Raw genomic sequence first — 12,425 nt, 5'->3', positions numbered from 1 at the left:
CTTGACCGAGCCCCCTCAGCTGTAGGTTTTAAGGTGGACTGATACTGTTTATTTTTAAGGTCGACTATGAGAGTTTTTGAATCTCACTGATTTAAAAAAAATATATAGATCATTCATTTATACTTTTGTTAAAATAAATACATTTTAAAAAATTAAATCAATAATAATAATGATGATGATGATAATAATAAAAATAACCAATAATAATAATAATAACAGTAAAAATAATAGTAAAATAATAGTGATAATGATAATAATAATAAAAGTAAAAATAATAGTAATAATAGAATAATAACAATGATAATAAAAGTAATAATAACTGTAATAAAAATAATAATAATAATAATAATAATAATAATAATTTTGAGGCTTTAACACCAGGATTGTAGCCATCATTTTAGACAGATTAGGACAAAGTAGAAGTAGTGCTTGATTTACATGTAATGCAAACTCACACAGGCAGGTAGGGAGGAAGCAGTCTATTATTGGTCGAGGTGTCCTGCCTCCTATGTAACATGTTCACCTCTCACTCCCACTAAAAAAAGACTGATACTGTTCTTACTATGTAAATCCCAGGAACATTGCACACATGTATATACAATAACCTCAGGAACATCCTGTACATTTATATATTGCCGATTTCTTTACACAGACATTGTTTAATTTATTGTATTTATTTTTATCATTTTCACCTTAGCGCTGCTACTGTTGTGTCAATTTTGAATTTCTCCCTAAGGGGATCAATAAAGATACCATACCTTACCTTACCTTACTTTACACCATTTCTCATTAACCCAGACTGCACACTGGAAGTTAGAGGATGATACTTTGGACAACAGGTCAACTTAACAATATGAGTTCAAGCCTTATATTATCATCCATTCACTCTGCAAAACTTTTACTGGACCCTGAATACCCACCAGCTCCATTATGTTGCTAAATCTGACCTTTAGATGAAAGGTTATTAAAAGGAAGGATGGTGTTGAGAGATTGCACTTTACCGAGAAGCACAGAATTCGTATATTATTTTGAAAATAATAATTGAGTAGTTTCTATTTAAAAGATTTTAGGGTGATGAATCACAGGGTCGAAACTGCAGTGATTGTATTCTGAATGAACTAGTTTCCTCTTTCTGCAGTGTATGTAAACGTCTTTATTTAGGACAGAGCTCCACCTAGTGGTCAAATCATAGACAGTGCAGACTGATGGGTTGCAACTACATACAGTTACTATATGAACACAGCATTTTGATATTGTGGCTGGTCAATGTGGAGCTCATGTTGCCTACCTACTTTATACACTGTTGGGTAGTTTGAGATCCACTCCCAAAATATGGAGTTATATTCTTTTACGTCTACATTACCACTATTTAAAGTGAACATGTAAATTGTATTGAATAATTGTTAAATCCTAATCTATTATTCACTGGAAAGCCTGAACTTTTCCCACACACTCATTGACAACCTACTCATAGTGCATTATGGCCTGCTAAGCAATCATAACTTCTCCGGCAATCCATTTGACAGATAAAACAGTCATGAGACTTTTGAGATTTTTTGGAGACAACTTTTATTTATTAGGATTTGATTACCCTGCTGTTGGTTAGTAATCTTGTAACTCCATATTTCATTTTGAAGATGCTAGGCTTCCAACAGTGACCATATATTAAAAGGAGTGATTATTTCAAATATGATGTTACTCTAAGATGGAGTACGGAAAATATTGCAGTATGAAACTGCAAACTAAATGTATGAGAAAGATGCTCTTTTTGAACGTTTCCTGAGTTGCCATTTGTGTTCAGAGACTAAAAACAAAAACTGTTCCATTTGTAAAAGAAAATCCTCAAATGAATTATGTCTCTGCCAAAAGCCTTTTCAGCTGTGAAGATTATGTGCTGCTGTACCATCATCATTAAAACTCGGTAGTCCAAGTTACAGATTAGTATTGAGTTTAATATATCTTCATCATCTTTCTCTCTGTGTTACAGAAAAACTCCACTCAGCTGAGAGGATAGTGTCTAGATTATTTTGGGTTGTATTTCTTCCCACCAAACACTTTACGCCACAAACTTCTCACTATTAAAATGCAAATCAGTGACATCAGCGTGACAGACGTTAGCAACAGTGTGATTACATCTACACAGTGGTACTGAATCCAGGACATCTTGTAGGAGTTGGTCTTTAAGTGCGGAGCTCCCTTGTGTCTCATGACAAACTCGATCCAGAACATGGCTCGGTCCAGAGGCTTCATGGGCTGGTCTCTGTGCAGCCTGGAGAGCTCCTGAATGTTCTTCCTGTAGGACGGCTCATAAAGCACCACCTTCAACACCTCCAGGAAGTTGTCTTTGTTCAATGTGCCGATGTCCAACACTTTGGCAACACCCTTCGCTCTCATTCTGAACAAGTTATCATCCTGGTCAAACAACAGAGGAAGGCCAACGATGGGAACTCCATGGTAGATGGCCTCTTGAAGTCCGTTGGTGCCTCCATGGGCCACAAACAATCTTGTCTTTGGGTGTCCTAAGAGGTCATTTTGGGGCAGCCAGTCCACCAGCAAGGTGTTGTTTCCCAGGGTGGACGGTCTCTTCCCAGTATGCCTCCAGATGACTTTCTGAGGTAACTGTGCAAAAGCAGCAGCCACATGTTCTGCTATATCCTCAGGGAGATTCCCCACCAAGGTCCCCAAGCTCATAATAATGACACCATGCTCTGCAGAGCTCTGGACAAAGTCCTCCAGATCTTGAGGAAGCGTTTTGGAGGGTTTACACTGAAACCCACCCATGTAAACAATGTTGGGCATGGTGGGACGAGGGAACTCAAAGGTGAAGTCAGTTCTCATCAGCCAAATATCTGCTGCCTGAACGAGCTCATCATAGTGGACGTCAGGACCGAAGTGACGGTGGACAAATGGTGTGTAGTGAGGATCTTTTATCATCGTGCGGTTAATAAGTATTATTAATGAGAAAAAAACATTTTTCACCCTTTGCCAAAAACTCATCTTATCAGTCAGTTCACTGCCTGCTATGGGAACATATGAGAGAGGTGAGGGGGCAACTGTGTAATGCCCATCTTCCATGATTGTCCATCGTACATTGAAGACGAGAGGCAGACCCAACCGATGGGCCAGAAGAACCCCTCCACCGAAGCAAGGGTCAGTCAGAAGAACATCATATTCGGCCTCTTGGAAGAACTGCATCAGTTTAGCATCCTCAAAAATCTTTTGCATGTTATCAACCACAGCTTTGTGAATATTATCTACCATCTTAAAAAACTCTGCTGCATTTTTGATGTAAGCTGACGGTGACATTTGGAGCTCACGCCGGAGCTGCAGCGTTTTTGTTGCAAAATTATTCATTTCGTTCACATCAAATCCAGGAACAACATCGAGGGTGATTGACTGGTACTGTTGGGACTCTGCTTTGATGTACCCGCTGGTTTTGGGTTTGATCACTGTGATGTTGTGACCTCTGGAGTGGAGTTCTTGGATGAGGACCTTCATGTTGACCCAGTGGCTTCCATCCGCAGGGAAAACAAGGACTTTCCCTCCATCTGCACTGAGAAGAGAGCAGAGCAGTGCAGCCATTGTCACCAGTCTGAACTGGATCATCTTTGAGGTGAAGCTGGAGCCATAAAAACAAAGAAGAGGTTCAACTTTAACAGGTTGACTACACATGGAAAACTGTGATCAGGAAGCTATCAGTGTTCACTACGTTATAAACAGCTATGTTATAAACTGACAGCAAAAAAGTCTGTGAATCAGATAACTTTTCTGATTGTTTTACAGCAGTTACGTTCAGCACTAATAGACTTCACACACCTCCACCCAACCCTGCAGCTCCTCAATCCTCTGAACCTGAAACCTCGGTGTTATGTCGAAGTCTGTACAAATAAAACAATGAGAGATGTCATTGCAGCTGTGGTCTCGTATTGAGAAAAAAATCATGAGTCCAACTAGTTTAAGACCGAGTGAAAATGCGGTCGTTTCCGAGACAAGACCAAGACCGTAAGACCCATTTCGAGTAGCTACTACTACAACAACACTGCAGACTGTCTAATATTTGCTTTCTGATCCAACAGAATTTGGAGTTCATTGCTATTTAAAACACTTGAACAGATCTTTGAGAAAACAGAGAATCCACTCTATGCACATGTTCGCCACAACTCTACTCTGCAGGGAGACAAACAAGTAAAACATCAGCGTGTGCATGACAACATCTCCATTCAATGACAATATCTCATGTTTTACTCACAATGGAGAGGTGTTGTACAGCAGATTAACAGTCTATTTGTCTCCGAGTCAGCAGCAGATCTACATTTGGCATAGTCATGTGACTGAAAAGCTTGAAATTCAATGTTGTGCAATATGATCGAAGTTCATTGTTCAGAGGTGATTTTCTCATTGAACAGACTCATAAAAGAGATCACTGTAATTTTTATATTTTCGATCACTTATTGAAACAAATGACCAAACAGGAGCAGACATCGAATAAACTGAGTGAAATAAACACAATCATACCTTCATGTAACCAGAACAGTTACAGTTGGGTAAAATAAAAACGTTTAAAAAAACTGGTTTAGTGTCAGTCTCTTGCATGTACAAGCACGTTTGGCTTTAATAAACTGAAGAAAAAATATTCACCTCTGAAAGTTGTCCTGACAACACCCCCTGGTGGTGGCAAAGCTACATTGCAGTGTTTCCTGCCAGTCAGTCAGTTGAACATAAAGGTGAGAAGTAAATTTAGACATAGTAGATCAGAGCTAAGACGCCATTACAGGGTGTGAGATCTCTTCTGGAAATAACACATTTGAAGAATTTGAAGTGATCAAGTGAAGGGACAGGAACTTGGTTAGTCTCACTCTTGAAAGTTCATTTAGACAACAAAACAAATGGCTGAGAAAATTGCTCTTTTAGAAGGTTTCCTGAACTGCCATATGTGCACAGAGACTTTCAGAGATCTTGTGTCTCTGAGCTGCAGCCACAGCTTCTGTTCAAGGTGTCTGCAGAAATTCTGGGAACAAGCTAAAAACACGAACTGTCCCATTTGTAAAATAAAACCTTCAAAAGAAGATCCTGGGGTGAACTTCACACTGAAGGAACTAGCTGACTCATTTGCTGGGAGACTGAAAGCTGGATCATCTGAGACAGAAAAAGGAGAAAAGAAGGTGGAGGTGGTGTGTAGCAAACATCAAGAAAAGCCTACATTGTTTTGTGAGGATGAACAGAGAGCTGTGTGTCCTGGCTGTGAGGTTTCTCTCCACCACGGTCACAATGTGGTTCCTGTAGAAGAAGTAGTCAGTGACTTGAAGGACCAGCTGACATTTGATTTAGAGTCTTTAATGGACAAGAGGGACAAATATGAAGAAGTGGAGGATACATACATCGAAATGATTCAACACTCCAAGAAGCAGCTGTTGTCCACAAAGAAGCAGATCAGAGCAGAGTTCAACAAGCTCCACCAGTTCCTAGAAGAGGAAGAGGAGTCCAGACTGGCAGCTCTGAAGGAGGAAGGGAAGCAGAAGGGGAAGACTATGAGCAGAGAGATGAAGAAGATTCAGGAGCAGATCTCCTCTCTGTCAGACAGTATCTCTGCTGTTGAAGAAGACCTTCAGAAAGACAACATGTCATTCCTCAGCATTTATAAAGCCACTCAGACCAGAGCCAGAGCCCAGAGCTCACTGTCAGATCCACAGCTGGTCTCAGGAGCGCTGATAGATGAGGCCAAACACCTGGGCAACCTGTCCTTCAGAGTCTGGGAGAAGATGAAGGAGAAGGTCCACTTCAGTCCTGTCATTCTGGACCCAAACACTGCCAGCCGATGGCTCTTTATGTCCAATGATCTGACCAGTGTGAGCGATAGAGAAATTAAGCAGCAGCTCCCTGCTAATCCAGAGAGACACATTAATTATTCCAATGTTCTGGGCTCTGAGGGCTTCAGCTCAGGGAAACACAGCTTTGAGGTGGAAGTGGGAGACCATCCTAGCTGGAATGTGGGTTTGGCTAAAGAGTCCGTTTCCAGGAGGGGAAAGCGATTTGCTACGCCTGCCTATGGAATCTGGTGTTTCACGTATCGCAGAGGAGAATACACTGATGTTGCTGGTGAGACTGTTACAGTGAAGAAGAGTCTCCAGAGGATCAGAGTCCAGCTGGACTTTGAAAGGGGGGAGGTGTCCTTCTACGACCCTGAAGACGAGACTTGTATCTACACTCACAGTGAACCCTTTACGGAGAAACTCTTCCCTTATTTTAATGTTGGACCATCTGGTGATGCTAAAACCACTGATATCAAAATCTGTCAAACTGCAATTTCTCTGTGATGTTCAGAAAGGTTTGTGTTATCAACATTTTTGATTAAAACGTTTTTATAATTATTTTTCTTTTTTTTTAAGCAGATTTCATTTCATTTTCAGGGTCACTGAATTGTTTCACATTATGAAGGTAAACCCAGGGGGAAAAAGCCTCACTGTATTATTGAGACTCTATTGCAGCATCTGAGGTACAAATCAAAGCATTCTTTTTTATTATACTCACCCCCCATCCTATTTCTCTCTTCCTGTTTCTTCCTCTCTTTCATAGAGCCCTGAGGGGGGTCTGCACTGCCAGAGTTCTACGGCAGACTTCCTATAAGCGTCCCCACAACGGAGTAAGCAACCAGAGGAACCATGCTCATCAATTGTTTTTCATAATAAATCGTTTAAGCACATCTTGTTGTTGGTGTGGTCCTTGCTAGCAAAAGAAAATTTCAACCTTTCATATTTGCTTTTCAGCTGTTAATCTAATGATGATGTTGTTGTAACCATTGTGTAATGCGATAGACTCAAGTCCTTCTGTGACCCTGAACAGGAAAAAGTATGAAAGCATAACTGAATGAGAACATTTAGTGAAAAGAAAAAACAGCAATGAATTCTCCAAGATGAGAAAAAAATAATGAATGAAAATTAAATAAAGGCATGTTCCTGTTGGTTGAGAAAAAAAGTACAACTGGTTTAGTGTCTCACAGCCAGTTGAAATGTTCACTCCTCCCTGACTCTCCTTATGTCATGTTTAGTGAGTACTAATGAAAGGAGATGTTGACATTGTTGAAAACAGCTGAGACGCCATTAAAGGGTGTAAGATCTCTGCTGGAAAACATACATTTGAAGGATTTGAAGTGATCAAGTGAAGGAACAGTAACTTGGTGAGTCTGACATTTGAAAGATCATTTAGACAACAAAGCAAATGACTGAGAAAGGTCTTCTTCTTGAAAGTTACCTGAGTTGCCATGTGTGTTCAGAGACTTTCAGAGGTCCTGTGTCTCTGAGCTGCAGCCACAGCTTCTGTTCAGGTGTGCAGGGACAGGCCGTTCTCATCCTCAATTTGTATGATATTGTATGAAAAGTTGTGCACTACTTTTCATACGATATCATACTAATCTAAATACATGCATGGCATAATAGCCCCAAAATTGTATCTATTAATTCATGTCCAGTTATCCACAAATATTATATAGTACTTTAAATATATAATTATTCAACATTTAAACAGTAGATTTTACCCCTGTTGTGTCTTTATAAGTCTCGGGAAGACCGGATAATTCACTGACGATTTTATTTATATCCTGAACATTTCTTAACACAAAAACAAGAAAGTGTCCTAGATAACTCAATGAAATGCTGGGTGAATGTAATGACCATCTCTTTTAATTATTTCACTTTCCATTGTGAGAAATATGTTTTGTTTTTGCTGTTTCGGACAATACATTAGCCTACCCATGATCCTCAGTGACCGTTACTTGTTGTGAGGAATAAAAAAGGGAAAAAACATTTGTGCCTCAAATCTTCTGCTAATAGTTGTCTACTACCTCTGCGGCTGAGATACTGGGTTGCCCTTAGGAAAGAATAGGGCAGAAAAAACATGCCCATCACACAATGTTTGAGCCCAAATTGTGAGATGGCTACGTCTTGCACTGTGGACCAATGCAGATGTGATACGTTTTGATGTGAGACTGGTTTTAAGTTTAGAAAACACTGAGTTCAACTAAACTAAATAATACATTTTAATGTGATATTTAAAAAGTGAGATTAAGTGTATTTAGGGGAACGTTTATGTATTTAAAAATGTTACAACATTTTTTAAACTGTCAGGACAAACAATCATATGATGAATAATGACTGATTGATATTGAGGTCAACACTTTATTTATTTCTGTGTATTGTCTCTTTGTTTCTTGTTCGACAGAAAACTTTTATATTCAATTGAAAATATTTTTCACATTCATACTGTGTACTGTGCATGAAGTACTGAAAGGTAAATCAGTAAATACTATATTGTTTTCCTCTTGAAATATAATTTGTGCTTGATCATCTCTGAAGAGAAATACTCGCGTTGGCACACCTTGAGTGAGGACAGAAACAGCATTTTAGGGTTTTTGCAATGACAATGAAAGTCATTTTGATTTCTATTAATTCTGTCAAACTATGCAGTTATTTTTTATTTTTTTTAAATGCTAGAAAAGCGCATATCATAAGGAAGTACATGAGCACTACCCTGTGTATCACAAAGCACTGATGCATCTTAGAGTCCAAAGGACAGGACCACGGTAATAAAAATGTCACAAAAGATGAGTCCAAAGATGAGTGAATGAGATATAATATGCAGATAAAACGTTGATGACACTGACATTGTCTGCTCCACCCTGAAAATATGGTTTGTGAATGGAGACACTTACAAACACACCTCATCAATGTTTCCTCACATCATACAGTAAATAAATGTCACGTTTTTTGTAATTTGCAGCAGTGTCTCTGTCTTCACTGTGACCTAAAGTTTGTGATGCAGTACACATCTGCTACATTAGTGGGATAAAAATGTTAAACATCCGGTCTGTGTTTAGGCTTATGTCACTGTCCAGAATCAACTTTAATGTCTTAAGGACAAAGTGCACAGGTTTTAGGCCACATATTCTTCCATCTGTTGGTAATGAAAGCAGAAAACAGCTTTTATTACTGTTAATGATTCACCAATAAAAGAGGTGGGTGAAAATAATAAAACCACAAAAATCCCACAAACCATGAGGAAGTATATGATAACTGTGTGTGCACCTTAGAGTCATAAGGGTAGGAGCAGACTAATAAAATATATCACACAGACAGAGTCCAAAGACAAGTAAATGAGTGTAATTGTATGTTTTAAGTTTCTCAAATTACATGTTTTTCTGTTTTATGTAAAGCACATTGAATTGCCATTGTGTATGAAATGCGCTATATAAATAAAACTGCCTTGCCTTGCCTTGCCTAATCAGCTACAAATCTATTGAAATCTATTTGAATATAGAAAAATAAAATATCAACTAAGAAAATTATAACTGAACACAAATACAGATAGAGATACTTATAAACACATTTCATTAATGTTTCCTCACATCATTTAGTAAATAAATATCATCTTGAGAATCTATTATCAGTGTTTTTAAATCATTAGTTTTTCCAACAGTGTCTCTGTCTTCACTGTGACCTGAAGTGTGTTTAACTTTGTGATGCAGTACACATCTGCTACATTAGTGATTAGTGAGATAAAAATCGTAACCTTCCTGTCTGTGTTTAGATTTCTGTCACTGTCAAGAGTAAACAATACACTTTTATATCTTAAGGACAAAGTGCACAGGTTTAAGACCACACCTTCTTCTATCTGCTGGTAATAAAAGCAGAAAGCAGCTTTTATTACAAAACATGATTAACCAATAAAAGAGGTGTGGTGAAGCTGAATGCTGATATTGACATTTTGAACAGAGCCACAACGCCATTACAGGGTTGGGATCTCTGACTGAAGAAAGCTCACTTGGAGGACTGTAAGAAACAACCTGGAAATTAAAATTGGTGAGTCTTTCTTTGAAAATAATTTGGTATACAGAAAAAATGGCTCAGAAACATGCTCTTTTCAAAAGTAACCTGTGCTGCTATGTGTGTTCAGAGATTTTCAGAGATCCTGTGTCTCTGAGCTGCAGCCACATCTTCTGTTCAAGTTGTCTGAAAAAATTCTGGAAACAAGCTAAAAACAAAAACTGTCCCATTTGTAAAAGAAAATCTTCAAAAGAAGATTCAGATGTGAACTTTGCACTGAAGGAACTAGCTGACCTATTTCCTCGGATACAGAAAGCTGGATCATCTGAGACAGAAAAAGGAGAAAAGAAGATGGAGGTGGTGTGTGACAAACATCAAGAAGAGCCTAAATTATTCTGTAAAGATGAACAGAGAGCTGTGTGTCCTGTCTGTGATGTTTCTCTCCACCACGGTCACAATGTGGTTCCTGTAGAACAAGCAGTCAGTGACCTGAAGGACCAGCTGAAATCTGACTTAAAGCCTCTACAGGACAAGAGAGACAAATACAAACAAGTGGAGAAAACATACAATGAAATGATTCAACACTCCAAGAAGCAGCTGTTGTCCACAGAGAGGCAGATCAGAGGAGAGTTCAACAAGCTCCACCAGTTCCTGAGAGAGGAAGAGGAGTCCAGACTGGCAGCTCTAAGGGAGGAAGAGGAGCAGAAGGAGAAGACTATGAGCAGAGAGATGAAGAGGATTCAGGAGCAGATCTCCTCTCTGTCAGACAGTATCTCTGCTGTTGAAGAAGACCTGCAGAAACACAACGTGTCATTCCTCAGCAGTTATAAACCCACTCAGACCAGAGCCAGAGCCCAGAGCTCACTGTCAGATCCACAGCTGGTCTCAGGAGCACTGATAGATGAGGCCAAACACCTGGGCAACCTGTCCTTCAGAGTCTGGGAAAAGATGAAGGAGAAGGTCCACTTCAGTCCTGTCATTCTGGACCCAAACACTGCCAGCCGATGGCTCTATCTGTCTGATGATCTGACCAGTGTGCGAAAAGGAGAGACAAAGCAGCAGCTCCCTGATAATCCAGAGAGAAACACTAATTCTCTCATTGTTTTGGGCTCTGAGGGCTTCAGCTCAGGGAAACACAGCTGGGAGGTGGAGGTGGGAGACTATCCTATCTGGCTTGTGGGTTTAGTTAAAGAGTCATTTGACAGAAAGGGAAAGATATTTGTTTCACCAAAATATGGAATCTGGTGTTTATGGCATCACAATGGAAGATACACTAATAGTCTAGGTGAGACTGTCACAGTGAAGAAGAGTCTCCAGAGGATCAGAGTCCAGCTGGACTATGACAGGGGGCAGGTTTTGTTCTACGACCCTGAAGAAGAGACTCACATCTACACTCACAGAGACACTTTCACTGAGAAACTCTTCCCTTTTTTCTGTATTGTATCAGCTGGTGACGCTAAAACCACTGATATCAAAATCTGTCAAACTGAGATTTCTCAGTTATTTAATATTTATCATTAAAAATCTAATTTAACAGCAGCATGTATTTTTTGCTGTGGCCTTGGTCTGAGAGAGAAGTTTGTGGCAGAAACGTCCCCACGGAGGAGGTCTGCAGCCAGACTCCCCTCCTCTCCACCAGGAGGCGCTGCAGGAGCGTCTGTTCCAGCAGACCTGCTGCAGCTGCATTTCATCCACATCTTTAATCTCTTGTAGTCATGTTTTAGTAGGATGGAACAAATAAATAATAACAAATACATTGTCCCATTGCACAGATTTAACATTTAAGCTTCATCACACACTGCATATGGATTATTCTTATATGATCATGCATTGAATTAGTATTATTACAGATGAGTTAACAATTGTGAAATTGTGTCAGAAAATCCAGTCTGGTCTCTTGCATCAACAAAAATTAATCCTTAACCTTCAATCTTAATATTTATTGCAAAAGCAGAAGATTTATTTATTCATTTATCTGTGTTCTTCAGTTGGGTGTTTATCTTTTGCACTACAAACTCTCATAATAATTTACTTTTTTTATTATTATCATTATTATTATTATTTTGTTATTAGTTAATTTGTAAGTGAGATAAACACAATTTTGAGTCACTTTAACTTTGACAACAGATGATATACAGATATAACAGATATAAGAGCCTGTCCTTGTCACTCTGGACCCAAACACTACAACCCTCTGTCTCTATCTGACCACTGATATCAAAATCTGTCAAACTGAGATTTAACTGTGATGTTCAGGAAGGTTTGTGTTGTCAACATTTAGATTTTTTGTTTTTATTTGTATTATTTAGCAGATTTGATTTCTTATTGAAGGTCACTGAAATTGTGTTGCTCAACAAATTATCCAAATAGTTTTCCGAGTATAAAATAGACAGATGTGAACCTCAATAATTGTTTTCAATTGTACAGTCACTTTTGAAGCCTAACAAAACTATTCTGACTTGAATATCTATTTATATTCCATTATCAAGATAAATAAAGGTTGATCCAGAAAAAAACAGCATCACTGTATTACTGAGACTGTGTTACTTAATCTGTGGTTGAACTTTTATAAAGATACAAATCAAAACTGTTTTTATTATAACTGTTAAA

The 12,425-nt window shown here is 38.8% G+C and overlaps 3 protein-coding genes across 4 annotated transcripts; 2 read left to right on the top strand and 1 right to left on the bottom strand.

The window, feature by feature from the left end:
• Positions 1 to 1,563: 1,563 nt before the first annotated feature.
• Positions 1,564 to 4,328, bottom strand: LOC128364548 (UDP-glucuronosyltransferase 2A1-like). 2 transcript variants are annotated; one of them, XM_053325098.1, is made up of 2 exons: positions 4,250 to 4,328; positions 1,564 to 3,619 (listed from the first exon to the last, which is right to left on the bottom strand). In XM_053325098.1, the coding sequence occupies exon 2, from the start codon at positions 3,604 to 3,606 to the stop codon at positions 2,023 to 2,025; it is 1,584 nt and encodes a 527-aa protein (XP_053181073.1). In that variant the 5' UTR covers positions 3,607 to 3,619; positions 4,250 to 4,328; the 3' UTR covers positions 1,564 to 2,022. The 2 variants fall into 2 exon arrangements, with proteins under 2 accessions (XP_053181073.1, XP_053181074.1); XM_053325099.1 differs by lacking the exon at positions 4,250 to 4,328 and adding an exon at positions 3,817 to 3,864.
• Positions 4,329 to 4,886: 558 nt separating this feature from the next.
• LOC128364849 (E3 ubiquitin-protein ligase TRIM35-like) lies at positions 4,887 to 6,314 on the top strand. Its single transcript, XM_053325471.1, has one exon. It carries the CDS (start codon positions 4,887 to 4,889, stop codon positions 6,312 to 6,314), a length of 1,428 nt encoding a protein of 475 aa, XP_053181446.1.
• Positions 6,315 to 9,890: 3,576 nt separating this feature from the next.
• On the top strand, positions 9,891 to 11,336 carry LOC128364848 (zinc-binding protein A33-like). The gene has a single exon (XM_053325470.1). It carries the CDS (start codon positions 9,891 to 9,893, stop codon positions 11,334 to 11,336), a length of 1,446 nt encoding a protein of 481 aa, XP_053181445.1.
• Positions 11,337 to 12,425: the final 1,089 nt, after the last annotated feature.

This window comes from Scomber japonicus, chromosome 9, assembly GCF_027409825.1.
Source record: "Scomber japonicus isolate fScoJap1 chromosome 9, fScoJap1.pri, whole genome shotgun sequence".
NCBI classification, from domain to species: domain Eukaryota; kingdom Metazoa; phylum Chordata; class Actinopteri; order Scombriformes; family Scombridae; genus Scomber; species Scomber japonicus.
Note: the sequence above shows the minus strand (reverse complement) of the source record. Positions and strands in the feature narration are given on the sequence as shown.

Coding starts and splice junctions, on each gene's coding strand:
- LOC128364848 (XM_053325470.1), top strand. CDS start 9,891: ATGGCTCAGAAACATGCTCTTTTCAAAAGTAACCTGTGCTGCTATGTG.
- LOC128364548 (XM_053325098.1), bottom strand. CDS start 3,606: ATGATCCAGTTCAGACTGGTGACAATGGCTGCACTGCTCTGCTCTCTT.
- LOC128364849 (XM_053325471.1), top strand. CDS start 4,887: ATGGCTGAGAAAATTGCTCTTTTAGAAGGTTTCCTGAACTGCCATATG.